This window comes from Oryzias latipes, chromosome 24, assembly GCF_053564925.1.
Source record: "Oryzias latipes strain Hd-rR chromosome 24, Olatipes_Hd-rR_3.1".
Lineage (NCBI taxonomy): Eukaryota > Metazoa > Chordata > Actinopteri > Beloniformes > Adrianichthyidae > Oryzias > Oryzias latipes.
Window position 1 is genome coordinate 18,150,945 of NC_136260.1, and position 24,551 is coordinate 18,175,495.

The 24,551-nt window shown below is 37.6% G+C and overlaps 1 protein-coding gene and 1 long non-coding RNA gene across 3 annotated transcripts in view; one reads left to right on the plus strand and one right to left on the minus strand.

Moving 5' to 3' along the window:
• Positions 1-5,149: 5,149 nt before the first annotated feature.
• Positions 5,150-24,551, plus strand: part of LOC144990120 (uncharacterized) — a 41,238-nt gene continuing 21,836 nt past the window's right edge. Inside the window, exon 1 of the long non-coding RNA XR_013654074.1 lies at positions 5,150-5,258. This is a non-coding gene — a long non-coding RNA (uncharacterized LOC144990120). The remainder of the gene's footprint in view (positions 5,259-24,551) is intronic.
• Positions 11,341-24,551, minus strand: part of LOC101160704 (uncharacterized) — a 70,418-nt gene continuing 57,207 nt past the window's right edge. For both annotated transcript variants that reach the window (XM_078942761.1, XM_020714750.3), the window contains exons 6-14: positions 13,954-14,126; positions 13,801-13,834; positions 13,600-13,665; positions 13,444-13,461; positions 13,329-13,358; positions 13,043-13,214; positions 12,767-12,876; positions 12,494-12,671; positions 11,341-12,344 (exon numbers count right to left, since the gene is read on the minus strand). In XM_078942761.1, coding sequence (XP_078798887.1) covers positions 12,245-12,344; positions 12,494-12,671; positions 12,767-12,876; positions 13,043-13,214; positions 13,329-13,358; positions 13,444-13,461; positions 13,600-13,665; positions 13,801-13,834; positions 13,954-14,126 — 881 coding nt within the window. In that variant the 3' untranslated portion in view covers positions 11,341-12,244. The remainder of the gene's footprint in view (positions 12,345-12,493; positions 12,672-12,766; positions 12,877-13,042; positions 13,215-13,328; positions 13,359-13,443; positions 13,462-13,599; positions 13,666-13,800; positions 13,835-13,953; positions 14,127-24,551) is intronic.

The window sequence follows — 24,551 nt, forward strand, 5'->3', positions numbered from 1 at the left end:
ATGAGTCCAGAGAGAGGTAAAAGCCTCCCAGCAAAAGATTTAAGTTAGTGAGCCATTCTTCGATAAAAAGGCATGTGTGGCATACAAAGCTTTAACTGCTGGTTAAATTTCACAGGGAAAGACCTCCAGTATCTGTCTACCCAAAAGCGTTTCAATCTGACAAGCAGGTTAAAAACAGGGTGTATTCCATGGTTCGCCTTGCACCGTGAAGATTTATATCTGCTTCTCTTGCATAGGCCCTGTAGAAGCACCTTATCAGCATCCGCCCCCATGAGCAGCTCTTCATAGGCGAGTGCATCAGCTGGAAGTAAAGGTACAGCGGTGCAGCCCCCGCCCCTGAGGATTGAAGGCTATTTAATCCCCGGGTGGACGTGAAAGGAACTCTTTGATCGGTGCCACCAGAGTCCAAGCATGGATGAACACGGTCATTGTGGGGGTTTAAATGTGAGAGACTGACCAGTGTGTGCAGGAATGTGAGTGAGGGAGAAACATCAAGACAAAGTCATCCATATTAATGCTCTGAATTAACGTGCAATTAAAATGTATCTCAAAGATGAAATGAAAAGCTCTCTAAGAGACTGCTGAGCACATCACACTGGTGTTTTCACCTCTTTGTGAATGACGATCAAAACCAAAACGTGTGACGAAGCAGTGATGCCATCTCTCTTCTCGCTGAAGTGCTACTCTGCTGTAATTTTCACAAGATCTGTAAAATCCCCTCTACAAATAACAGCAAATGCTTTTAAACTGTGGGGTGATTGTAGCACCAAAAGAAAAAAAAAACTAATTACATGGAATCAAGTAGGTGGTGTGAACATTGACTTTGAAGCTGTGTCTGGTTGCGTGGGTCTGCACACCAGCACTCTGAAGTGTGAGAAAATCAAAGAGAATGGCAATCATCATGCTACCATCTGGGCCATTAACATAATTATGAAGAAATCCCGGGTTTCTGTGGAAGTCTGCAGAGCCTCACAGCATGAAAGGAATGCTTATGGAGCACAGGAAGAAGGCTTCACCTGACAGGTATGCAAGCTGGCTTCCCCTTGAAGCCAGAGCCCTCTCTTGGCTAACATCAAGAAAAAAAAAGATCTCAGTTGGACAGCATACTGTCTACAAAAATTCCTGCTTTAAATGTTGGAGAGCAGTCATGACAAAAAACTTTAGTTTTTCACGTGGGCCAATCAGAAGGTGATAACTTTGTGTAACCCGGTTACTAAAAGGAATAGATTGAAATGGCAAATTGCCTCATTAGAATGTTCAAACAGCTCCGGCTTCTTTAGCTTGTCGTGACTAATAGGGGAAAAAATACCCTTGGTGCCGTTGGAGAGATGTACTTTTATTCTCATCCATGATCAGACTGTGTAGATTTTTTTTTCAGTGAGACCACAAAAGAGATGAGTTTACACACACCCACTGGATTGTAACCCACAGGGGCCTCCAATGTGAGCTGAATGGTGTGTTTATTCAAACACTGTTTGTGAACTTCGAAATGCAAAGGGGACTTTATGCAAAAGAGAGATAACTGCCGCAAAAGCTTCCTGTCATTCTCTCCCTTTCTCTCTCTGCCTGCCCTCCCTCTCTCCCTCACACACTGACTGGTGGAAAGATAGCATTGACATGGAGAAGGAAACCATGGAAACGAGAAGCTGATGCACTTTGAATGGTAAGGCCTTGAAAAAGAAGACATTCATTCAGTTCAGTTGCCCTGCACGAAAGGCTCATCTCTACTGCATTATTTTGAACTATACAAGTTATTTTGACATGGCTGGCTCCAGAAAGCCAGAGGCGCTCTCACTACATCACCCTATTATGTCAGGATGACTGTGGCCAAGGATGTCTCAACATGTGCAAAATGTATAAGCCCATTCCTTTCCTTAGTAAAAACTGCATTCATTCCTGCAAGTGCAGCACAGTATTTATGACTCCCTTCAGCAGTTCAGTCCAGGATTTTTATATTTCTCACATCAAAGCGATGCCTTTGAACATAACTTGCAAAGTTAGTAATGGCCCGTGTGTCCTGAGCAGTGCTCTCAGTGAAATCCCTGGGACCTCAGTGGAAATACATTCTTCAGAGACGACAATTAGTCAAGTGAGACAGTAATTAGGACCTCTCTGCACACTGTCAGTTCCAGTTAGCACTGACTGATGCCTGCAAATCCCTCCCTCCAGCTGCCACAGTCAGCCAGACTTACCTCTGGTGCTGTACCCCGACTTTGTAATGTGACTACAGCAGCCTCAACTTTCAGTTAACACAGACATATTCGCTGATTTGGCCACCGCAATTAAGCCTGAGAAGAATGAGAAACGGGACCAGTCGTGAAGTTTAATCGTGGCTGAGAAATGGCATTGCGGAGTGTGGAGGGGCTGACACTAAAAACCACAACTGCTCGATATAAATTGAATATTGTACAGTGATTGTAGCACTGCACTCATCTGCTACACTAATGTAGTCTAAGAGAATAATGAAGGTGTCAATTCATTTAATCTTTTATTAAATGGTGAGAGAGACGCTGCTCAGATATCAGATCATGCAGTTAAATTGCACCAAATCACGGCAAGGTGCTATAGTTCTTACTTAAGAACACACAATAATGATTAGTAGCAAATATTGTAAAAATGTTCACATGAAGCCGCTTTTAAGTACAGATTTATACCTCTGGGTTTATATACATTTTTAGTACAGTTCAGCTAATCTAATACAGGTCAAAACATATTTTTTAAAAGAGCTCCAATAATAAAAAAAACAAGAAAATCTGAAATAAATTTTCAAAGATAGCAGATGTTAAACGTAACTGATGAAAAGCCCTGGTTGTCAGTCCAGAGGAATGTTCAAATTGAAACAACTTGAATTTAATGATTGAGAGAAACATGTGGTTCAAATTGATTGGTTGAAAGTTTCAAATGAGTCAGTTTAAGTTCACAGCAGATTCATATGGAGTGAAAAGCTGACCCACTTCACCAGTCTAATAAAAAGTCAAACATCCATAAAGTCTTAAACTTCTCCAGGGTATAATCCACCACTCTCTGCCCACACTGTACCTATCATGTGTATATATTTGGATATGTTTATATTTTTAGATATATTCAAAATTGATATAAACATGTCAAATGATTGGATTTGGTTCCCCAATCTGTTTAATTAAAAAAATAAAAAATAAAAAAATACTTAATTTAAGGGTTCATGTCTGTTTTTTTTTGTTGGGGAAACAAATGCTTTCTGTGCTTTGTGGTTACAAATTTTAGAGGGGAGGGGGAACAACTTCATACATATTCTCCAGCACTCACAACAAACACACACACAAACCCACACGCACTCAGCAGAGAGTCAGACTGATTGGATGGTGGACGGCTGGAGCTGTTATTACAGAGCACCCAGCAGAGTCTGGTTTGTAGGATAAGGATGTCCTTACAGGGCATTTCTCAGTGTGAACGATGAGGAAACAACCTCCTGCGCGTGTGTGTGTGTGTGTCTGTGTGCGTGTGCATGTAATCGACAGAGAAAGAGATGGTGAGGAAGAGAGATAAAATTTGAAAAAGGAATACACAGAATGCGAACAGATGCATCTGTCTGCCCACATAGTTTGGCCTTCAAACAAAAATCTTGGCAATGTTGGCAATCCTTGCAAAAAGTGACTCTCCCCAACGGGTTTTCCTATGCCAAGGACCTGCCTGTAGAGAGAGAGAAACTGAATAGCCAGTAAGGAGATCGCGAGGCATTGCATTCTGTTGCAGGAATTCCTCCAATAATCTTTTATGTCTGCAAACACGTCTCAATCGTTTGATCTTTTGCACAGGAGTAAGTGGAGGGTCAGACAAAAATGTAAAGCGAAAATGGAGACACTGAGGCAATATCAGCTACATGCAGAAAGTTTCAAGAGTTGTTAGTCCATGTGAATCCATCTTAAGTGTGGATGTGAGTTCTGTATAAAGGATTTTAGCTATAAAAAGTTGGTTGAATGGAACGAACATAAAAAAAAACTAACAGATCTGCCTCACCTGTTTGTCAGCATTTTGTGCTGTCAATGTTGATTAATTTGACTTGGCTGCATTTATTAAAATCTTTTTCCTGCATGTGTTACTGGGAATGTAAATCATTACCAAAACTACAGAACTTATTTTTGAATCAGAAGTTTACAATTCTAGTGGATTTCTCCCTCAAAACATTTAGATGAAATATTGATAAATCGGTCAAGATTTCATTGTAAATCTGAATCTGTTTTGGTTGCTAAAATCACATCTAGTCATATATATGAAGTAAAAGTGTAACTTTCAATAACACCATTATTACAGTTATTATTCTTGAAGTGGTCAGCATCTAATAGCACTTAAATGATGTATGCACATTTCTGTGGCAGTTTTGAACGTATGCATGAAAAGTTGGATGTATAAACCATTGACAGTATGAGAACTGAGCTGAGTGTGATGCCAAAGAAAATGGCTCATTTCCGGCTCCAATGAAATGAAATTAATTTATTTGCCATTTTTTCGCAATAAAGATGCCACCATGTTGGAACCAGATGTCATGAGTAAGCACTGATTGGTCCAAAAAGTCCACACCCCAATTACTTGAAAGTGTGCTCAGTAGAATAGGTTACAGGTAATCGTTTTGAACGCCAGAAGGTACCACATACTTTTAATGAGGGATCTGACTGGTTAAAACTTGAATAACTTGACCTACAGAAAAAAATATCATGAAAAAAAAGTATTAGCAAGAACTTGTTAAAAAAGGTCAATGAGATTTTGACTTCTTGGATCAAGCGGGTATCTCCTGTTTGGAATGCTAGGGGGGAGAGGTCACAGAGTCCAGTTCTCATTTACAATCAATGGCACAAACCGCATTAATATAGGAAAAAAAAATAAGTTTTCCTAAATAATTTTTAAGTGACTTGAAAAACTCATGTAAACAATGACATTATTCATTTAGTAACACTTTAAAGGAAATGCAACTCAAAATTTTTATTTTTAAGAAAGAAAATTGGACATATTAAAGTACCTAAATTATGGACACATTTGCTGCCATATTATAATATTGTTTAAACGGTGTCAAAAAAAGGATTTTGCTGGTTTTATGTAAAAAATATGTATTAAAATGCTTTTGTTTGTTGTCAAAAACGTATACAAAAGACCCTAAAAATACCTCATTTTTTCCAGGGAACCGTGGCGACAGGCTGAGATCTCACAACTTTCCCGCTTCCATCTCGCCGCTGAAATCCACTCTGTTTCCGCACAGATCCAGGGATCAACTGTTTCAGCTCGGGGTGAGAATGACTCAGACACCCAGGATCAGAAACTCCACACGGGGATAAAACCCTCTCAGCATTCAGTGTTTTCAATCAGGGGATCAGCTGCTGTGACTAGAAACAAAATGTCCCCAACAGATATCACACAGGAGTTGCACACAGGCAAAAGCTGGCACGACTAACACGGCGTGTCAGAGTGAAAATAGCCTGTTACTGTTTCTACCGTCCGTAAAGGTAGAGGCGCAGTGTTTTTGTCCTGCTCATCTCCCAGGAGTCATGCTCTAATAGCTCTCCAGGCTTATATTGCTTTGGTAAAAAGGATTTAATGTCAGTTTTTACTATTAAAAGATTCGGAAGGTGGTGGCAGACTCTTTTGCACAATATTTCCCCAAGAATCACATTTTTAACATCACAAATATGATACATTTGTGTTTCTTTGTATAGTGCTGTGTGACACACTGATTTAAAAATTACCAAACGGTCTTATGAAGGATTTACTAAAAACAACTCAAAGTGGATGTGCCTCTTTAAGATGGGATGTTTTTTATTTTGAATGCTGCCAAGACCTGTACCAAAAATATGATGAATAGAAATGCTTGAGAGGTTAAGGAAGCTGTTGTTTGGAGGAAAATTAGCATTTTTTAATGCATAATAACTATGGAGTTTTATAATATTACTTGATTCTTGAACTAAAAAGCTATATTTTTACAACTCTGTCTACCTGTCAATCTGAAGTCCAGATGTTTTTTTTTGTTTTTTTTTACCATAAATCCTTGTTGACGTTTGAATGGTTGGAATGCTGGTTATGGAGGTTTTGCATTATTTATAGCAAGTCCTTTGGCAAATCCACCCTGCAGAAAAATGCTGCCCTCTAAGCCACTATAAAATCCAGAGAAAACATAACCTTGTTGAGGACTAGTGGATGAATTCTGTGTGTTTATGTGTACGTTGTTGGATAAGTGAATAAATAAGAGCAACCTCAGAGATGCCGCTTCCATCTCTCCAGCAAAAGAAACGTGGAGTCCTGCAGGACTGAAGTGTCACTGTGGAGGATATTCTGCTGGAAGCTTTTTGTTCTTACTTGGGCAGATCTCCTCGCTCCCACTTTCTTTAATGTGGATTGCTGTGTCATTTGAATTATTTTGAGCATTTTTAAGATAAAATTGTGATGGCAATACATTAACAGAACTGTAATCATTTGCCTTGGTTAAAGGCAGTTAAAGCTGTTCTTTTCAGAAAAAGACATGGATGGATTTTGCAGGACTTTTAAAAAAATCAGGACAAAAAAGTGTTTTTAATACATCGATGTAAGATACAAAATGTTTTCCTGTCCACAGAAGCCTGGGATGTTGTAGATTTGTGTCAGTAAAGGTCTCAAATGCAGGAGACTAGAGCCGGAGGGATGGAAAATAAATTATTTACGAGACAAAAAAGAAAAGAAAAAAAAGGCAACCCCCCCCCAAATTTGATGTTTTTGGTTTCATATAAGAATTCATCCAAGTAATAATATCCAACAATTTTGTCAGTAAGCAAAAGCAAATAAATTACTTAGTGTCCCTTAATTAGTTTGCACAGGTTTAATGCATCACAAGACCTGATGGGTTTGCATCTTCCAAGCTCAAAAATAATTACCGGTAGTCAACTGAAATAAAATGTTGGATTTTTTGTTTTTTCTATTTTATATTCCAGGCAAGATAGTATTTATTGCATAAAACTGAATGATGCTATTTATACAAGAAGATCAGAAAAAGCTATTTTTGTTCTCCAAAGCTGTGTTAAGAACTTAATAAAGTTTAAGTCCACATATTTTGTCAATAGTATACCTGAAATATGGCTGCTGTTGTTGAAGAAAAGTACTTGAAAGAAAGGAACTTAAAACCACAATCAAAGCAATTGAGGCGAAGATGCTTAGAAAGTGTGATTTTAGTGCTGCAGGATAGGAGATCAGGGTTAAGCTCCTTTCTGCAGGAGAGAGTCAAGAGGTTTTTTTTGTCAGATCTAGCTATCTCCAGCAAAAAGATGTGGATGCTCCCCTCATCTTTTTCAACGCGGAGAAAGCTGCATACAGTACGGGAACAAGGAGGAAGAATTAATAATATTGATCAGAGTGAGATGAGGAGCCATGCAAGCGATGCTGCTCCTGTTACGGATTCTCATGCATGGAAGGCAGAGATCTTATTAAAAGACTCTTTCTGCTTAGTCTGGAATGGAAAGCTTGTCTAGATTATGAGATCACTCTCGAAGAACTGACATAAATGGTAAATGGCTGGGAACCAGGAGTTAATGGCCTCAACTAACTTCCATAATGATTTCTTTTCATTACTCTGTAGGTTCTGTGCCCATAAAGGAGTGCTGTTATTCTACACACACTAATACTGTGGGTGGTGGTGTGAACTATTTTTTGTTTGTTTACAACCAATCGATAAATAGAGAGAAGAATGGCTTGCACAAGCTTCTGTTGCCAGGATGGATGCTACTTTTAACTCGAAGAGAAGCAGTTTCTCTCAAAGAGAAAATATGTGTTATTCGTCTGTGGTCCAATTCAAAGTGCACAGAGGCTGTTTTCTGTTCTTTTTTCTTTTAATGATGTGGCAAAATGCTGAGTAATTTTAGTAAACCTAGTAAGACATGAGATGTCTTATGATTCAGATTATAGCTTTGGAGTTCCACTAATCAACTGAAACAAGGGTTTCTGTTTGATTTAATGGATTTTGTTGCAGTTCACCCACAGTGTGAATGCAGATAATCCAGAGAAACAAATAGCAAAAATACACAAAGAAGATTAGATGATATAAATAAATATATATAAAACAAAGAAAATGATAACTGGACACTTTTGGTCATTAAATGTGATGCTGTGAAGAGGAGCAGGAAAAAAGTCGGGATTACTTTTTTACTCTACCACAAAACTACATCGCTGCTGGAAGCTTCAAAGCTGTTTTACCCCATGTGGAATGTAATGGTTGACCACAAAATGAAAATAAGAAATTAAAAATATGATGTAAAAGTTTTTTAAATTCTTTTTACCAAAATGAGTCAGTTGGACTATCCGGAAAACATCATTGATGAAGAAGAACAAATTAGATTTGAAGCGTGAACCCTCAACCTGCTCTCATGTGACAGATAAAGGCACGACTATTGTGCAAACCTTCACAATGAAAGTGTTTTATGTTCTGTAGAGGAAAGCAAGCAAATGTTAATTTATTTCTGGTCTCTGGGACAGCTTTTTTAGGATGTGTGGGAATTTATCTCCTAAACTGTTTAAAGAGCCACTCCAGTCATTATTTAATCAATTTTCAAAGCATTCCCAGTGGTCTTTTAGTTATGATTATGCTGTAATTATCCAAAATTAAAATTAAAAAAATTCTAGCACGTTTCTGCAGAGTGGCAGGAGTTATAATGGATTGGATTTATCTGCGCTTTTCAAGACACCCAAAGCGCTTACATTGTGTCCATTATTCATTTACTCCTCATTCATACTTGGTGATGGTAAGCTACGGTTGTAGCCACAGCTGCCCTGGGGCAGACTGACAGAGGCGTGGCTGCCATTTCGCGCCTACGGCCCCTCTGACCATCACCGGGATCATTCATGCACATTCACACACCAGTGGAGCTGCACTGGAGGCAAGGAGGGTGAAGTGTCTTGCCCAAGGACACAACGACATTTTGGCTGGTGGGAGTGGGGATCGAACCGCCAACCCTTTGATCATTGGACGACCCGCTCAACCACCTGAGCCACTGTCGACCTAAAGTTCATTATAAATTTGCCACTGGGTTGAGGGTGGGACTGTTGTGACCCACCCAGTGTATTTTCTATGTCACAATTAAGCTCTTTTTGAAGCTGCATTTTTTCAAATAGCTGATTAATAGCTATTTTAATTTAAAATAAAACTCATAAAAGCAATTGTAAGCTTAATGTCCCTAATTTATATGTCCCCTATCAGCAGAAAAATGCCAGAAGATCATATTAAAAACATCAAAAACACAATTTTCCCCAGAGTGGGTCTTTAATACAAACAGGACCTTTAAAACTACTTATTTCATAGACTCTCCTTGCATTACCTTACACTTTGTGAGTGTGCTTTTGGTTTTTAAGTTAAGAAAACTGTTTTGTTTTGTAAAGTGCTTCGTGAATTATAAATAAATTTTGATTTGATTTTCTTTTAAAGTTATGACTGCAAATTAAAACAAGTTTTAATATTTTAGCTTTTAATTGGATGGCTTTCAATCTGCATCCCATATTTACAAAATGAGTCTGATGTCAAGTTTTTCAGTCAAATTTGATGTGTGACCACATAATAAAATTTGTAATAGAACTGTTTTCCAAATATATAAAACATTTTCTCAAAAAAATCCATTAGTAGCAATCATCTGTCTGATAAAACACATCTTTCTTCTGTTTTTTTCATTTTAGCAATACACATTCATGCAATTCTGTTTTTCTGTTTTGTAAGAACTCACCACTTTTTGACTTGTTTCTTTAGCTCTTTTTCCTACTTTGTATGTTGCTGTTGGAGTCAGTATTTGGTACTTTTTTTTATTTTACAGTGACGGACGTTTGCACGATTTCTGCTCAGTTGTTTTTGCCCTCCCTGCTGATCATTATCACCTGCCCTGTTAATTGCCACACCTGTCACTTGTTTAGTCGTCACCTCTGCCACTATAAAGTCATGCAGTTCTAAGAAGCTCTCTGCAATTTTTTTTTTACACATCAGTGGGCATGGGTTATTATTAGAGGATAGCTGAGGCTGGCTTTTGTGAGGGCTTTTTGTTCACTAATGTACTTGATGTAGGTTTTCCTGTTTTTTTTCTATTCTAAATTGCAGATTTCTGCCTATAACCTCCTGCATTTCAGTTTTTTTTGTCCTGACATGGCTCTGACAGAAGGGGTCAAAAGCAACAGTTTAAGCAATTTTTCACACAAACACATTTAGTGTTTTTAGTTTACAGTTCATGCTTCCATGAAGCAGCACTGCGTTTTAGTGGATGCACGTCAGGACTAAAAGCATTTTGCTTCAACCCTCTCTTTGTGGTGCACTTAAGTATTTGACCTGAGTTCATATCTTATTCAATTTTTTTAAGTAAAAAGGTGATTTTAAAAATGCCTTTTTAGCACAATATTGCAAAAATATTGTTTTATATGCTTTAAGGTTCATGAAGGATGCTTGAAAAATTAACTATTTAAAGTCTGAGAGCTTGGAATCACTTTCCCAATTTTCTTTACATTTTAAAGTAAACTAACATTTCATTGTTTTATAAATGCTTAATAATATGTGACAAGAAGGCAGTTAAAGGACCTGCCAGAGTCTTTTTCAACCAAACACAATTTAACTGATAGAAATTTCATCAGAAAGCCCAGATATGTAAAAATGTATATATTCATGATAAACAGGAGAACAGAGAATAAGAGTGAGGACGAGGATGGAGAATGGGGTAGAGGAGAAGTAATAAAGAGAGGGGATGGAAAGAAGAAAATGAGCTTGGTTCCCTTTGTGGCGCAGTGCCTCACCACTTAATCATCCCTTGCTCTATAAATAGGTCTTCACGGCCATGGAATATTCAGAGATTAATGGAAAAGAATAGCACACCACAAAGCTCCAAAGCTTTAACACTTCAGTTGCTCTCCAGTCTTTGCAGATTTAATTTCATTTTTCCACTAATGTGGTTGAATTTTCCCCCATTTTTTTAATTCTCTCTCAAAAAAACAGAGAGGTGGAATTAGCAAATTCCATCCTCTTCCCTATTCTTCACCTCATTCAAGACTCGCCTCTGTGTGAATACTCACAGCTGAAGCAAAGGCAGGAGAGTTGGTGCATTTTTACCAGAAAAACTTTCCCAATTAGTAGAAGAGTGTAAACTTTTTCTCAATGGTTATACAGTTTACCACTTAGTTTTTACACATCCCTGTCATCTGGGATCGTCCAGGTTGTAATCATTTTAGACCCCCGTTTGTGAATTCACCTGTAAAGTATGTCTATGCAGGCTTGTATGTTGGAGGCCAGTATTACACCCAAATATATTCAGAGAATCTTCTGAAAACACATTTCGGCTTTTCACCAATCAAATGCTAATAAAGTTGAAACAAAACAACAAAACAGGATTTGCTTTTCAATCATATTTTAATTGCGGATTTTAATTGCCAACAGAAAATACACAACAAGAGAACAAAATATGTCATTTTTACCCATATACCAGGAAGGAAAAATGGGAAATACATTAAAAAAACAGGGTTGAAATGAATTTAGCAGCTGGATTGTCAGGCGTTTGAAAGATTTATCAAAAAGGATCCATTTTAATCCATGTATTCTTTTCAAACAGTCACTGTTTAAAAAAAGTCTTTTTCTAACAAACCACTGAAAATTAGCAGTTATTTCTACCACCTTGTTTCCATTTTTTATCCACAGATATATACTGTATATGGCTTAATAAATTCTGCAGCATTTTTCAGGAATATTCAGCAACACGCAGATACATTTCAAAATGTCTATTTATTCTGGGACACTGCCATTCATGTCAAATATAATAACACGAGGAGTCCCCGTTTGCACAAGACTCCATTTAATAAGAAGAAGCGTGAAGCTTGCAAAGTCTGTTAAAAATAATCCTAACAATTGGACCCTGTTACATTGCATTTCAGTGTCTTTGCATAATGTGTTTTTCTTTTTTTTTTTTATAGTTCAAAGTTTTGAAGCATGCACAAGTTATGGGAAAGACCCTGAAACGATGACGTGGCAAGGCTTTACTTTGTTGATTCTTTTTGAAGCAAGTATTTTTGATTGCAAATGTAGACATGTTTCAATGATGGAGCCTCATTTTAAGGTTGGAATTGATGACAACTTTCTTCCTGGTGATGTTTAAAAAAAACAGTGAAAGGGTCAGACCTGGTTGGATTGGAAAGTGAAACTTGGATTAAGGAAGAACAAAGTAGAGGCATTGAAGAGATTAATGGATAACATGAAGTTCCCCCTTTTTTTCTGCCCTTTTCATCAGCTTGAAGTGAAGGTTCACTTGGTACACGGGCATCCAAACCGGACTTTGTAGTCCAAGCATGTTTTAGAGCTCTGATCTTCCTGGCGGCAAACAAGGCCCTGAGTTGGACTGAACCTGTGAAACAACAACAGCAAAAATGAGTTAGTACATATTGGCAATAATACACACAGAAAGATAAATCAAATGAATAGGAGCCAATTTGGAAGGATTTTTGATAGAAGTGTACATCAAATAGTCTTTAATCTTTCGTTTTGGGCACTCACACGTAGAAGTTCTCCCCTGTCTGGATGGCAGGAGTAGAAGGGGAGTCCACGGTGACTGCCTCAATGTACCAGGGGTCTTCACAAATTTTGTCCGGGTTTTCCCTTCGGAGGCTTTGCAAAGTCTCCCAGTCACCTGTTCCGGAGGGATTGTCCCGGTCAAACCACTGGGTCCAGCAAGCTGTTCAGGCAAAAGGGAGAATTCAAATGTGTTTTTACTTCAACAAGTAAAGAAGTGAAAGATTGATTTATAAAAACACAAGTTACTCATAATACCTGTGTCAGCACAGTAAGGAGGAGTGCAGCTGAAACGCACTCTATAGTCATTGCACTCTCCACTTATCTGGTCCCCGTTTCTGCAGATAAATCCTGTGGTTGTGTCACTCCTGAGAAGACAAAACAAATGGTTTGACACCAAAGGCCACCTCAACAGATCGAAACTGTCAATCATTTGCATCATTTGAGATTCATGGATCGAGGACTGAAGCTGTTCTTCATAATTAACAGCTGCCTGACGAGAAATATATTTATGCTGTATTTTGCATGACTCACTGAAAGATCGTATCTCCTGTTTGGTCAGCAGGAATCCCAAACAGATTTGTTGCTTCAATTCCTACAGGGATGGGACAGATTTTTCCAGGGTATTGTATCCGAAGTCTGGCTAGAGTTTCCTGGTCTTCGTCTCCAGTTGGGTTATCGCTGTTGAACCACTGTGTCCAACATTCTGAAACAAAGCATATCACTTTCATTGAGAAAACAGTTTAGTTTCTTTTATGATGCTAATTTGGATAAAACATGCTTTTATGCAAAAATAGTTGACATAAAAATGTATGCTTACGAATGGGAACAGAAGAGTAGATGTCCAATTCTAAAAATAAACCCCAATGAAAGCACATGACAAAAAAGAAATTCAACTTTTCATTTTGTGTTTTGGTTTTGCAATCACTACTGACCTGGCTCTGGCAGACTTTCTGTTAAAGAAAGAAATAGAAAACCTGTCATTTTGTAGTGCTATGTTACAACAGGTTAAATTCTCACTATTTTTTATTTTACTTTGAAACAGGCATGCAAAGTTTGTTAGAGTTCTTTAAGAAGTAAAGAAACTGCACCTGGAGGTGGCCTTTTAGAAAACCCTGAAGACCGTGAATGAATTTGGTTTTCCTCCTTTGGTTCAACTAGATGTGCAGAAATCATCAGTAAATATTGTGTGTATTGATGCAAAGACACTTAAAAAGCTAAGCTTTAAGGAGTAAAGTAAACTCGAATATTACTAAAAACAATAGCAATTAAGGTTACTCCTTAGTACCTACCAAAAACCAGTCCAGCCACAATGGCAATGCACGCCTACAAGAAAAGAAGGCCAAAAAGATTTAATATCATTGTATTGCATTCTTTAAACATCTTGTTTGAATAGAAGATTTATTAAAAATACACATTACTCAATAATCAGAATGATACATTACCAGCTTGATCATTGTAGTAGAAGTACAAGGTCTCCAAATAGTCTTACACCCGTAATGAGGGAAACAAATGAGCCAAGTATGAGCAACAAAACCTCCAAGGACAGGCTCACAGTTGTCTGAACAAAGCTCTTGACCACTCCCTTTTATATGCAATCTTCTTTCTGTCCATCTCACTAGATTCCCAAAAAAACATTTTGAAAATGATTGTAATTCATTGCCCCGAACAAAAAAACATTGTTTTTTTTCTTTTTTTTTTACTCATGTTGATGCATGTCAGAGGCAGAAACATTGTCCCACTTATCATGAAAGGCACAAACGGGTCACACACGCTCAAAGTCACACAAAACTTGACATATAATGTCCAAAACTTGTTTTTGATTTGGGCAATTTAGGGAAAGAACTCATGAAGAAAACCTTGAAATAATAATGATAGAACGAAATTTTAAGTTTTAATAAAGTAACAAAATAAACCAAATAAAAATGTAATTAATTCCTGAACATTGTGTTTGAACTTCAGTTTTCTTCCTTACATTCTATGGAAATAACTTGACCACAAATACCTGTGATTCTTGACTTGCTGTAAAAAGCCTCCTAAATGAGCAAAATGACCAGAGGTGTTGATGTGACAATCTTGATAAGATCAGGTTAAACCTGTGATCATCTTATCAGCTTAAGGCTTTGTGTTTTCAGAACCTTCAGCATAAGAATCCTTCAACCTTTAAATGTGAAACAAAAACAATAATATGCCTTTAAATCCAGCCAAGACTTTTAAACTTACCAGTTGCTGCCTTACGTAAAACATAAAAATAATTTAAATGAGAGATTTAAATCATCTTTGACAAAATCATGTTTTTAAAACCCCTGCTTTTCTTGCTTTTATAGTTTTAAATTATGTTTTGCACCCTTGTTTCTGTCCAGGCCCCAAAGGGTGAGTTACCTCAAAGTGCCAACATCAAAAACTGTCTCTTAAAATTTGTGCTGCATGCCATAAACTTGGTTAAATTTGACTTGTGTTGCAATTGATCGTGTTTCACTTCTGTTTACTTGTGTTGCATTTCAATTGATTCAGTGCCTGTGGTTTTCCTTGTTCAGATCACCTGCATCTCAGTTGCCCCCCGGCCTGCATCAAATTTCCCTGCTTCAACCCCCTGCAGCACCTGGTACTCATTAGGCCCATCAAGCTCCAGACATTCATGCTGTTTTTCTCTGCTAAGTTGCCAAATTTTCTTAGTCATAAAGTCAAGTTTTGAAACATATTGAGCTTTTTTTGTCCAAATAATTAATTTATCTGTGTGTTAATTTATTTGACCAAGGAGCCCCTTGTGATAAATTGTCTTTGCAGGAATTTTATCTCAGCTTTTCAAGGCTGTTGTGTTTCAGGTTATCATGGTCACACAAACAAATCCATTCTTTACAGGCTGGACTGGTTTTACAGATTCCTTGACCTCAGGATATTTTTCTAAATGGAAAAGTCCCTTATGTGGTTTGTACCCTATGCAACTTTCTGGATCCCACTAGGAATTTTAATATACGCTTCTTTATCACCTAACACAAATGTATATGTTCAAATTCATAACTTGTGAATACAATTCTCCTATTAACTTCATAGGCTATCATATCAAAACCTAAGGGGTTTCGGTCTACGTTGGCCCACCCTTTGCAGCTAAACAAATCTGCAGCTCTTTTATAGAAGTCTTCCACAGATTCAGGAGTGTTTATGGGAATATCTTACCATTTTTCCCCAAGCTCATTTATGAGTTTAAAAGCTGATGTTGGAGAAGAACTCACAGTCTTCATTTTAATTTAAGGTCAAAAACTTTGTGTTGGGTTAAGGATAGAACTCTGTGAAGGCCAGTCTTCCACACTAAACTAACTCAGCCATGTTGTTTTGGACTTTTCTTTGTGCCCTGTGGTGTAGTCTTCCTGAAACAGAAAGATGACTTTCCAAATCCTTTCAACAAAGTTTAAAGTATGGTTTTCTGAAATATCTTGTTGTGCTAAAGCACACATACACAATCTGTGCTTTTTGTATGTTTTGTCTGTATGTTGGATGGCTTTTATTATGATTACTAATTTTATTTTTTATTATTTTTGTTTTATGTATAACACTTTGAGGAGAAGTGCTCTATAAATAAAGTTGAAACTGAATTTGAATTTTAACTTAATAGTTAGCATCACTTCAATTTGGCCATAGCCTAGCTAAACAAGCCCATACCACTGTTCTTCCTCCACCAAACTTCCTAATTGGAGCAATACAATCAAAAAAGCACAATTTCTCTGGGAACTACCAAACCTCGACTCTTTCATCAGTTTAAAAGATGGAGAAGCATAATTTTTCAATCCAGAGAACATCCAACGCAGTGGCAGTCTGTTTTATTTTGTTCCATCAAATGCTCGTCATTGCACTTAATGGTGATGTGTGATTTGAATTAAGTCTCTTGGACAAAAAAGTCCAAGTCATGGAGCTCTGTACATTATTACTGAGCAAATCTGTGAGGATCGGTTGCTATTTTAGTTTTGTTTGCTATATGTTGTGCTTTAAATTTAGTTAATAGACACTTATATCCAAAGCGACTAACAAATGAGAAACAAAACAAGCTAAAAAAAAAACAGGTCAAGGTTACATGACACAATAAAATGCTATAAGAAAAATGTCCTAGCCAACACAGAAAGAGGTTCTTGCTAATGTACATATAGGTAGTTGCAAATTAGTTCAGTTTTTAGCTTTCACTTGTTGATTGCGATTGGGGCTGATGTAAGTCCTGAGATAAGTGGGTCATTCCACCAATCTGGGATCAGAAAGCTGAAGCGTTTTAGCTTTAGATCCATTGCCATGTTGTGCAGGAACCATCAGAAGTTGGTCGTTTGTAGAGCCTATTGTGTAAGTGGGAGTATAGACCTGGACCAAAGTGTTCAGGTACATAACTGTGGAAGTTAACACTCTGTAGGTTGGAATCTGATGCGGGCAGCTGTTGTAAGACAGGGTATAGACTTCAAAAGAGGAGTGTCACAAGTTGTTGGCTGATTAAAAACAAGCCAAGCCAAGCAGCGTTTGGGATCATCTGCAGAGGCTTTAGTGTGCAGGTTGGTGGCCCTGTAAGAAGTCCATTACAGTAATCAAGCCAGGAGACGACAACTGCCTGTATAAAAAGTTGAGTTGCATGAAGTGAGAAAAGGTTTGGTCTTCTAAATGTTACAAAGAAAGAATCTGCAGCACAAGAACAGCAGAAATTTTTCTGTGAAGTTCAGACGTTTGTTAAGGATGACTCCCAAATTCTTAGTTAACTTTATGGGATGATCATTGAAAATCCTAAACTGATGGTGAAGTTGTGCGGAACACGGGGACTGACAGGAAAGACCAGAACTTCTGTCTTGAAGAGATTCAACTAAAGATGTTTTCTTTCATCCAATTTGAGATGTCGGAGTGACGGACAGAGACACCAGCTGACAGTCATGTCATCCGCAGGAAAAGTAAAGAAGAGCTCAGTGTCGTCAGATTAGAAAAAGAAAGAAAAGCCATGTGAAAACAGTAAAAAAAAAGACCTGACAGTAAGTCCTGGAGGGAAAAATAAGAATAAACAAATTAATATTGTTAGACCATAGTCATAATTGCCCTTAGGAGTAGAAACTGGCTGTGTATGGGTGAAAAATGGGCAAGTATAGGTCACGTATGTGGCCTGCAGGAAATGTCAATAGACTGCTTGATGAGTCTGTAGGGTCAAAGTTCATGCACATTTTTTTACGCGCACGCAACAGGCAACAGGTCGTAGTGACACTTAAACAACATGTAAGGGCAAAGAAGGGGAGAAGTAGGTGGGACGCAGGCACAAAGAGTACATTTTCCCTTTCTTAAAACACCCCAAATCCCCAAATGACCCATTAGAGGCATTCAAGTGATAAACGCGCGCTCCTACATGTTCCTTGTGCGCAACCTGACAGTTAGAATTTAGAAAATTAGACAATCAGAGTGTAGTTTGTGTGGGCATCCTACGAGTGTCCTACTGGCACTTACACAGCACCTGCACACCCTGTGTCATCATTAAGGCGCCAGTACGTGCCCCTCACTGATGACTAGAGTGTGGCGTAAAGACATCGCACAACAGCATCATCCATATGTCAACTTATATTATTCTTACAAATACTTCACAATACCCTTAACACATGCACGACAATCGTACCTTCAATTTTCACGATGGCCCTTGACTGAGCGCTCCTCCTCTCTACCAACATCCACAGGCCCAGGCAACCCAAAAACCCACAGCACCAGTACAGGTGCATGTGACTAAGGATTTATAAAGTCTAATTCTTAAGTAATTAATTGAATCCCTGCTTGAAAGACTTAACCCACCTGATCCCATATCTGGTGATCAATCTGTCCTTGGGGAAGGCACTAAACCGTACATATACATTGATTCTTTCATTAATATGCAAAAATCGGATTTTAACAAAGTGACATCTGTGGATTGAGTAGTTTTATATAAACATGGTGAAAATATGTAAAATGTTCTTGAATAATCAGCAGGTTGTTTATTTATCAATGCACAGTTTTCTTTAGTTGCATAACATTTCTTCCCCCTAATCCTTTAACCACAGAGCATGAAAATTTAATCCTGAGTTAGCTTAAAATAAATAAAGGACCAAACTTCTTGTTCATTATAGATTTTATTGCTACTGATTTGTTTCCCCGCATTCAAAGATAATAATTTGATAAACACCATAAAATGAACAAACACAAAATCTTTCCTCCACAGCACATTAGGTAGAAGCATTAGTTATAATAGAGTAAAAAGGGTTATTATGCATTTTATTAGGCAGAATAAAAGTTAATGAAACAAGAAATGACAGAATCGCCTAAGCCAGATTTTTTCTGTCTTCCTCTCTTGTTATTTTCAGAAGTGAAGCCAGGTTTAATTTAACACAGACATCCAAAGCAGACTGGTAAGTCCCTGCATGTGCTGGATGGCTGGTCCTTGTTGAGGCAAACAAATCCCTTTGTTTGGGCTGCAGTTAAAAAATGACAAATGAATTGTTAATTAGCAGAGAAAAAGAATGCAGCTAAGAAATTTCCTCATAGTGTTACCGGATCCTGCTATTATCCTTTTTTGAATACCTTTTTTGTGAATAAAGATGTATTTTAATAAAGTTCTTTCTGTTCTACATTTTAGCTCTGTTCAGTTGTGCATGAAGCCTTACTGTCCTGTAGCTCAGCTTACTCTGAAAAGGTCTGGCCTGTTTCGATGGTTGGGGTTAAGGTGGCAGCATTGATGTAAGCAGGTGTGCTGCAAATTCCATCTAAATGCTATCTTTTCTCAGGTTCACTAGGTCCTCCAAGTAGCCTGATTCACTGGGTCACTCGGTTTCGATTGTACTATGCAGTTCAGCAAACTCAGAGCATGGAAAAAAGTGTCAACCTTTGGAAGTAAATTTTCAATATCTGGATTTGTATTCAGCTGGTTTATTATTTTTGCCAATACATGAGGTAGGCAGGCAGCAGAATCAGACTTTATAATGACTCCACTCTTGCAGATTGATCAGAATTTCTGCAAATGAATCCGTTGCTTGTGTAACCCCTGAAAAATAATTAAAGGTTTTAAAAAGGGCAACAAATCAGAGCTCGATAAATCTCATAGTCTTTATTATCAAGACTTTTAGTTTTCTTTGTCCTCTGCTGCAGCACATATGAGGCCAGAAATAGTAAGAGCCTCAATGTCATTAGGTTTGATCCTCTGCAAAGATCAGTGAGATTTTCCACTTTCTGATAATCACCTGTGTCAACCCGTGAGTCCAACCCTCTGGAGGGAAAAAAGGTGCTTATTTTGCAACGAGAGAGCATTTTTCTGTAACTACGAATATTAATTGAGATGCTATAATAGTAAGGCGATCATATCAAGATAATTTTCATGGATTAGACAAGAAACAAAAGTACATCTGTTAAGCTGCATTTTATATGCAAACAGGATAATAGGGTCTTAGTGAGCTCACCCTGCAGTTGTGGCTTCCCATAACCTAATAAAATAAACAATTATCAATAGTAAATATAATGCTGATGACTTAATCATTCTCTGTAAAAATTATAGAAACATTTATCTCTAGTAACTGGGATCTACAACAATTGTGGAAAATTTGGGATAACTTCTAAGTCAAATTTGTTTATTTTCATATCCAAGTAAGAAAATCTTAAAGAATATTGTGGTAAAAGAAAGGTGTTGTGTCCACTTTTGCTTCTTATGTGGAGGCCCATGAGAATCAGTGAAATAGTACAACATACTGCAAACATCTGCTTGATTTAGTTCTCCTTTGGAAAAAAAAGCATTTACTCTGCATTCTCACTTCACTATAGTTATTAATCAGTTGATAAAGAATAATACAAATATATTGTTCAAATGTGGAATTAGAAAATATTTTTTGGATGCTTTTATTGGATGCTTTTATTGATATGTGAAATAATCGTAGAAGTAGAAAATGTTTTCTATTTTTATTTATTTACAGTTTATTACCGGTCTTCGAGAAAATGGTTAAACAGTGTAAATTGTGTTTTTCTACCTTAATTATGGCCCAAGGTGATTTACTGTCACGTGTCTCATTTGATAACCGATAGTTGCAGCGGTACAATGCAAAGTCCTAACCAGACCATCAACAGCAATGTGAGGTTTAGTGTCTTTTAGACACATGGGCAGATCTGGGAACCAAACAGAGTCTGTAACCTTCTAGTCACAAGTCAACCGGTCTGCCTCTGCAACACAGCTGTTCTGTATTAAAAGCTGTATTACTTTGTTAAAAACCTTCCTGGTCCTCCTTATTTCTTCCCTACCACTCAAGCATGCTGAAATAAGAAACCAAACAATTGTGAACATTGCTCTGTTTTTTGTTATATTTTTTTCCAGAAGTGCCGGAAGACCTCAAGAATGATACCTGACATAATTTTGAAACAACTTTATTTATTTTTTCCCCAGTCTCAGATGCAACGTATGCATTAATTGACAAACAAAACACCTCATGACTTTTAACCAATTCTATAGTTTTTATGTTTATTTTCATGTAGATTTTTTTTAGCCTTGAAACTTAAAGAAAACATAAAACACTCTTGAGACCTGTACCAAGCAAGGCAGCACACTTACAAATGCCGCGCATTAAAGAAGATTCAGGACAACAAAAAGCAGGACAAACAGGCAGCTGTATGAGGCTCCCCAGTGATGCTCCCAGAACTTTTTGTGTTTTTATGAAAAATCAGCTTAAGTTCATGTACACTTACAATTACAAATGAGCTAACTCAAACAATTGGGGTAATGGGTGCGCAAAAATTCAGAGAGTTTGAGTAATCAATCAGAAAAGGAGAAACCTTGTTCGAATCTGTTGCAGTAACTTGATGTTTCCTTCTCTACTTTCAAGTAGACCCCTTCACGTTTTTAACCAGATAGTGAGTTTTACCCCAACAATGACGCTGGAAACATATTTCTGGTTTTCATGATAGAAAGCATGAAGGCTACTTTAAAATTCCTATTGTAACTTGGTAACTAAAGTGTAGGCAATGCAAGGAATAAATCATTATTTTCTTTCACAGATAAAATCCAAAAGTGATTTATGACGGCTCAAGTCCCAGCTGGTTCCTTACTGCGTGGAGTTTGCATATCCTCCCTGTGTGTGGTTGTTTGTCCTGTCCTGGTGGTTCTGTGATGGATTGGTGAACTGTCCAGATGCTCCAGGTTCCCCCATAACCCTCCACTGGACTACGTATTTTTAGACGATGGTCAGATGAAAAACATTAATACAAAAAAATTTATACAACATACTCAACTTCACCTTTTTTTTTTAAAAAAAAAGGTATCAGCAGAGTCGATAATGCACAAGTCACGAACGCCATGGGAAGCTCTAAAAATGCCATGATTTTAAAAACCTACGGTACATAGATTTTGACAGACAGTCAATGCAAAGCAAGCATGCAAATATACCTGCAGCTTGTAAGTGAAGCTATGCTTGAATTTCAATAAGGAATATCTACCTCGCTTCCTGGCTGCTGGCCATGATAAATTAGGCCTTTAATTTGAACCAATAGTAAAAGTGCCCACCTTGCTTATCAGCCAATCACAATTATCATATATTGGACTACATGGATGGTTGCCTCTCTGCATTCGAGACGGTTTCGCCAGCCCTCCTCCACCCCATTCTCCACCTAGCACAATGCTTTGCATGACCTGGCCCTTAACCTCCATCAGCGTCTCGGCTCTGGGGTTTATTCATCGCTGGTCCAAGCTTAGCTGAAGCGTGCAAGACGTCAGATTTGTATCTTTTTGTGGTCACAGTTTTATGTAGACTTGCACAACAATTGTTTTTGTTTTATTAAGAACCCCCTTTCTTTGAAAGTTTTCGGCAGTAAGTTCAATTTCACCTTTATAATTTTTCTTATTCAGTTTCTAATGTGACCTTTTTTTGAAAAGCTAACATTAAGTAGTAAAGTTAAAATTTTCTTTTTGGTAAAAAAAGATTGAAATGGTTGAAAAAAAAGAAAATCTATAAAGAAAAATATATATTTTCTTCCTTTTCAAAATAAAATCAGCACACCTTCTTCTGGTTCTAAAATGCACTCCATCATCTTCTTTAATTTTTTCGAGCACCACTACAAATCGATAACGAGTCCTTTATGCTGTTGCATTTGACATACATTCATGACTGCTTGTCTTTTGTTTCCACTCTCTGCAGTGTTTTTGTGTATCTGTGCTAATTGTCCTCTGAGCAGAATACTTACCTCTCACCACTGGATAACAGCTGGGGATGCTCTCTGCCTATTCATACATCAGCATTAAAGTTTGTCATCTGAGGGGGCCAGCGTAATATTTTACACTAAATTGTGCTTTGGACTAGATGCCAAAGTACAAATGACAGCATGGTGCGCACTCATTTATCATCCCTCCCAACATACACGCACACACACCTCCATTTATTTGTCTACCCACACACACCTCTTGCTGCATGTGTCTCCATGGAAATAACGAGTTTTTTTCATCCTGAGAAAGTGACTGCACACTTTTTGCTGACCATCAGCTGGATTTGCACAGATGAGGTTTCAGGTGGACAATCAAATATCTATGCAAACATTGTCAAATTTCTCTTGACCTGCTCTGTTATTTTGACAGCATTAAGCATAGTTCCTGTTGGAATAGTTGTTACCAGTGCACTGCAAATGCAGACTTCTAAATGTCCCAGGAAATGCATTTAAATGAAGACAAAGTATTTTCATTAAATTTGAAAAATAACTTTGTGAAAAAGCTTTCTCATAGATTGCAAAAAGAGGCACAGTTTTAAAGCTGGACAATTTTATTCAGTCTTTTTAATAAATTTAATTTATTTTCCGAAAGAAAATGTTTTTACTTGACAATGAAAAGGTGGGTTTGATTCACTTATTTAGACTATTCAGTGTAGTTTTATATTTTCATAGCACACAGGAAACTAATGTAAGAAGTCTGCACCATTTTTTGGGATGTAGCATTTGTGTGTGCTGCATTTTCTAAAAGGAAAACATTAGCATTCAGCGTTTAGGAGCAACTATTTTAACTGGCAAAAGGGATCTTCAAACAGTCATTATCAAATTATCACTCAAAAATATTCCAAAAAACTAAAAAAAAAAAAAAACAATCGAGCAGCTGATTTTTAATGAACATATTGGAGAAAAGACAGTCAGGATTGGTTGTGGAGAACAGACGGCACATAAAGGAGAGCCTGAAGACTCTGAAGGCTGCACAGCAAGGTCAGTGAGTTTGGAGTTTTGATGATCTCTGTCTCTTGTTTAGTTTTTATACAGTTTAGGTGTTGTGTTTCAATATATTAAAGCTTGCATCATTTGGCTGGTTGCTTTTTCTCCGTGTTACCTTCACAACAGATTTAAGTCATTTCTTCTACAGTTACTTCTGCAGATCCTTCTTTTTGTTTCTTCACGGTTCTGTATATACAGTACGTTACGTTCAGGTTTCTTTTAATTCTATAGTTTTTTTGGTCCAGTTTTATTTAGCTAATGAAAGAAACGCTTAACTAAAGAAGACCCAGTTTAAAGTGATTGCATGGTATTTTCAGTCCATGTCTGAGGAAGGGCATGGAGATATTTTTGCACTTCATTGCAGCAAACAGGTTAGATGCAGGTTCCCTTCTTGCTAGCATCAAACGAGCACTGAGTCAGTGCAAAACAGGTAAAAATCGTTCTGTTGGCCATTTGGCCATGGAAAAGCATCTATAATGACAGGATGTGACATGGTGTGCAGAAAAAGGTTGGTAAGGGGGTGTTGCATGCCCTTTTATCCATTATCATACGCATAAGCGCAAAGCGTTTGCAAAGTGTGTGGGTTATAATCTAAGCACCATAGAGCTTCTTTTTTAAAAACATTTCAGATTTTATGCAAGTTTTTTTTTCTTTTTTCATGCATGGTAGTGCACCATTTCTTCTAAAACATAAAGTTCAAGCCTTGTGGATGTAAATTAGGTGTGAAACAGGATCGGTATGCTAGTGCAATGCACTCTGAGCTCTCAGAAAAACTCTCCACCCTGACTAACTTCACCACAGCCAAGTGGTGGTAAAGTGCACTTGGAAACATTTTATTCTGTCTCTTTTT